The sequence below is a fragment of the Cyprinus carpio genome, chromosome B14 (genome assembly GCF_018340385.1).
Source record: "Cyprinus carpio isolate SPL01 chromosome B14, ASM1834038v1, whole genome shotgun sequence".
In the NCBI taxonomy this organism is placed as follows: Eukaryota; Metazoa; Chordata; class Actinopteri; order Cypriniformes; family Cyprinidae; genus Cyprinus; species Cyprinus carpio.
The window spans coordinates 24,487,777-24,492,776 of record NC_056610.1 but is presented as its reverse complement, the minus strand read 5'-3'; the positions used below and the strand labels follow the sequence as shown (position 1 = coordinate 24,492,776).

The following is a 5,000-nucleotide window of genomic DNA, read 5'->3' as shown; positions in this document are numbered from 1 at the left end:
AAGCAGCACTGAAGCCCTCGTTAGATAACACATTATTTAGAGCGGAAACGATCCACTGTACAGCTCCACACTCTTAAAAATCATGCTTTCAAACGGGTTTTGCAGCGATGCCACAGAAGAAGCCAAAGAACCTGTCAGTGAGCAGCTCCTATGAGTGTGAAGGACATTTCAATCATCTAAAGAACATTGCTCCTCTGTACACTCTCAAAAATAAAGATCTTTATTACCATTTATGGTTCATGAAGAACCTTTAACAATGCACGGAACCTCTCTGCTGATCAAACGGTTCTTTTAAACGTTTTTTCACAGCAAGAAAAACATGGTTATTTTAAGAGCTGTTCACTCAGAGGTTCTTCAGGGAAATGAAAATGGTTCTTTCATGGCATCGCTGTGAGAACTCCCTGCTGGAAGCTTTTTCTGCTGGTGGTTGAGGAGATCCCCCTTCTATGTAAAGCGCTTTGAGGGCCCAGAAAAGCGCTCTATAAATGTAAGGAATTATTATTATGAACTGTCATGAGTGTGTCAGATTTAATTATGACATGAATATTGATGGATCTTGAGTGAAAACGCTCATCAAGCTCAATAAACTCCAGAATGATGTCGCTCTCAAACAAACTCGGTGGAGATATCACAGCATTTGATGAATTACATTAATCGATCGCAGTACGGATGAAATAAGCAGGACAACTAACTAAACCAGGCTCAGATCACCATGAGATAGTTTTAAAGTTACTTAACTAGAAAAAAATTCATTAAAATAATTTCAGACATGATCCCAGCTGACAGAAAACATTCCGGCAAGTTATGAACAAAGGTTTTTCCAGCAACGTTAATAGAACGTTTGTTCAAAGTGCTCAGGGCTGTGTTTCCCAAAAGCATGGTGTGCTCAGTTGATCGTAGAGACCTTTGATGGCATTGGGTCTACGATCTACTTCAGGGCTTACAACGCTTTTGAGAAAAGCAGCCTTTAATAACAATAAGATGATCTTTAATAACGTTCTCAAAGTGTTACAAAAACATTCTGTATATTTTGTTCAAGGGACTTCCTTTTGAAACATTTTACTTGGGCATTTGTCTAAGATGGTTTGAGAATATTCAAGTAACATTCCCGTAATGCAAAATAATAACATCGAAAATTCCCCTTAATGCTGTCTTTAATGTTCACATAAAAATATATGTATATATATAGGTTTTGGATGTTCTGAGAACATTCAGAAATAAAGTTTTCATAACTTAATGGTGCAAAAGGTTCTTAGAACATGTTTGTCATATTTTAGTCTAGGATAATAATGATCTTTTCCAGTGTAAACGCTCCATTTATAGTAATAGGAGTGAAATCGTTTTAGTGTTGTGTTTAGCGTAATTAAGTCAAACGTCATGTGCAATCCAAACGCGAGCATCAAAAGCAAACAGAACATCATACAATCAGTGATGTTTTCTACACTGGATGTCTGAAGTAGTTGTGACGCACGGAACGCGCATGCGCTACTTCCGGTTTACTGGAATTTGGAACGTTCGCGGTGACGCGTCCGGTAGACAGCGGCGCGGCGCAAACACCGTTGAGTATTCCCCTTTACAGGTTTATTAAACACACGTTATTCTCTGAATAATGATTGTGAAAGAGCTGTAACTAATATAAAGGAGCTCAGGTGTTGCTTAGTGTACAGCACTTTTGGCCCAATCAGAGACGAGTGAACGCACATCAGGTCACGTGACTCACGCTCCAGTTAAAATCGCTGATGATTGCAAAATAATGACCTTTTGAACATGCATGTGAATTCAGAGATCTGATATATAGGAGATATTTTAGTGCAAACTTTTAACTTGAGCACTGATTTTAATATCAATGTCAGTTTGTGACATATAAAGTGAATTAATGTACTTAAATCAGAGTGCTGCAGCTGTTCTCAGCTATGGATCTGACAAACAGGAAACAGCAGGAGGCGACAGGAAACCACATAGAGCTTCAAACTAAAATTAGCAGTGTGGACATGTGCACCTCTGAGCATCATTCATGCACGAGAGACGCTAACCCAAGCGCTTAATATCTGCTTTGATTATGACACGGCTCGACAGAGCTGAATAAATCAATCATGCTCATCCAGCGAAGTCAGACGTTCACACGAGAATATGGACTGTATCGTCATTTTTGGAGGGCCGTTGATCTCAGATCATTTGCAATAAGCTAAAGAGAAAACAAACACTCTGATATCTCATTACTGAGTCTAAGTTTGCTTGTAGGAAAAGTGTGAAAAGCTCATTCGTCGTTCCAGTAGTTCATACAGCAGACAGAACAAGTTCAGTTCTCTGTTAAACCTGCTGATGTGAATCAGAGTTGAGCTCGTTACTCAGAAATGTAGTTTAGAGCTCATGACTAGTTACTGCTTTCAAAAGTGCAATTATTACGTTTCTTATTACTCTCTGGCAACAGGAATGAGTTACACTACTAGTTACATTACTTTTCTTTCACGCCCCACAGAAGTTGTGTATCTTCCCAGAGACGGACGGAGTACACAACTCTGTTACTAGAGTGAAAACTGCTCAGTGTTCAAAAACTGCTGGGAAATCACGTCATGTAGCCCTAAACAGTGATTACTGATCGACTGTCAAAAGTCACGTTCAACAGGAGAACAAATCACCCACTGACTTTCAAAGCTGCTACACAGTGATGACTTTCTACTTCCAGGACCTTTGTAGAAATGTAGTGGAGTGAAAAGTATGATATCTGTCTCTCAAGTCTTACGTTTCCAGAAAAAAAATTCAGATACTAAAAAAGTACAGGAATCAAGTAAATGTGCTTCATTACTGTCCAACTCTGTATTTTCCCCATAAAATTCTTCTGAAATATTACTAACAATATATTTATGCCTCATCATTTCACCAAAAACCACACTGGATCTCAGTCAGAAGTGGTCGATAGTAAAAATGTTGTATTATTCTCTTTGTGTAGCTTGAAGCTAGCTATCATTTCTGTCACCCACGTACGATTATATTTCATGATGTATTTTATATCAAAAGAATAACGTAAGTTCATAAGAAAATGACACATCAGTGTTCAGATCATCTTTTCATCTCACAAAATCAATGTGATGGCAATATTTCCATCCTCTGAATGTAAGCTCTTCCATATTTCAAGCTGGCCTGATGAACGAAAACTATGGAAATGAATGATTGAATTGTTGGATTTCAAGTCAGTAAGGGGTTAAGGCATCAAAACTAACAAGCTGTTTTATGGATGGCAACTGTAATATTATTACTGAAATCTTATTAGTTAGTTGCACTACTAGTTACTGCAGAAAGCAGTATTATTACTGTAACTAGTTACTGTATGTCAAACAGCAAACAGGATCAGGGTTAAAATGCCCAATCACAACACAATACTGCGATGTGAGCTAATGATCTGAAGCACAATGAGTGTGTTGTGTGTCGCAGGAGGAGTTTGTGTGTGTGATGATGACGAGGCATCTGTGTTAATGATGGTGAGTGATTTCATCCTCAGCTCTGTCTGGAGTGAATGTGATGTGTGTGTGTGTGTGTGTGTGTGTGTGTGTGTGTGTGTGTGTGTGTGTGTGTGTGTGTGTGTGTGTGTGTGTGTGTGTGTGTGTGTCACTGATCAGGTGTGTTGATTTCTCAGGATGACAGGAACAGACGCGAGCGGATCAGACCTGCACACACACACCTGGATGAAGGTGTGTATAAATCACACCACAGAGTCACTGACGACTCATGAAACACATGCAGAGACAAACCAGTAAAACAGTAAAGATTTGAAACTGATGTCACACATTTTAAATGATTAGATCATGAGATCGTACAGTTTATTGTGCATATTAATGAAAGGATTGTCAAGCCAGATTTATTTCTATAGCACTTTATATTTCAAAGCAGCTTCATAGAAACGAACAGGAAAATCACAGTGTTAATGTGATTCAGTTCAATAACTGTGTGAGTGTTGTAAAAGTTCATCACTTATGCTCAGTGACTTCAAGGGCACACAGCAAAAACTAATTTTCTTCCTCAATATTTTTGTAAGTAAAAATATCTAAGCCTTCTTAAATCTAGATGCATTTACTGCTTAAACAATAACAAAATCTGCCAAAGGGGTCAGAAAAATATACTTAATTCAAAGGGAATATTATTATTCTGAAAGAAGATTATTTTTCTGGCCACACTGGCTGATATTTGTTAAAGATGTAATATCTAATAGTAATGCCATTGACCTACTCAAGTAAATGTTTCTTGATTTAAGGATTCCTAGATATCTGTAATGAAAAACAAGACAAAAACACTGAAAAATGTGCAGTACATAGTTTGAGCTGAAATCATCTTCATGTTCATCAGGTCTCTCTGATGTCTCCATCTAGTGGCACAGATCAGTCAGTGCAACTCAAACGTGATGAGTGCTTCATTAATGATGTGCAGCCTTCAGCACATTTCAATATTCACTAATACTGGAATATATGACCTGCCGTGGTCTAACTGTGTGTGTGTGTGTGTGTGTGTGTGTGTGTGTGTGTGTGTGTGTGTGTGTGTGTGTGTGTGTTACAGACAGCTGTCCTGCTGAACGAGCTCCTAAAGGTTGCATCGGTGCAGGTGTAAGTGTGTTTGTTGGTCTCTGTGATTGTGTTAATGTTGTGTGAGGTGTGTGTGTCAGGTGTGTGTTTGTGTCTGCAGGATGTTGTGCACGCTCCTCCTCGTCCACTGCGTATTAAGCCAGGTGAGCACAACAACACAACACAACACAAATAAAGAAACACACACACTGAGAATCAAAAGCAGGATCCACCACACACACCTGCAGGCAGAGATGGGCAGTGTTTCAGTGAAAATGTATTTCAAATATGTATTTAATTAGTTCTGAGTTTTTTTGCCATTTGTATTTTGAGAAATTGTATTTTGAGTTGTATTCTGTCTCTTCTGGTTCTTCTCCAACTGAAACTGTGTTTATTGTTGCTTGGTTAGTTTTCAAAGTACAAAGTTGTACAGTTGATACATTTGAT

At 38.5% G+C, this 5,000-nt stretch overlaps 1 protein-coding gene across 2 annotated transcripts in view; it reads left to right on the top strand.

Annotated features, from left to right (window-relative positions):
• Window positions 1-5,000, top strand: part of LOC122139654 (cytokine-dependent hematopoietic cell linker) — a 21,257-nt gene that overhangs the window by 673 nt on the left and 15,584 nt on the right. Inside the window, exons 2-6 of one of the 2 annotated variants that reach the window (XM_042738705.1) lie at window positions 3,433-3,479; window positions 3,635-3,689; window positions 4,342-4,393; window positions 4,549-4,595; window positions 4,675-4,717. In XM_042738705.1, coding sequence (XP_042594639.1) covers window positions 3,636-3,689; window positions 4,342-4,393; window positions 4,549-4,595; window positions 4,675-4,717 — 196 coding nt within the window. In that variant the 5' untranslated portion in view covers window positions 3,433-3,479; window position 3,635. The remainder of the gene's footprint in view (window positions 1-3,432; window positions 3,480-3,634; window positions 3,690-4,341; window positions 4,394-4,548; window positions 4,596-4,674; window positions 4,718-5,000) is intronic. The other variant, XM_042738707.1, reaches the window with a different exon arrangement.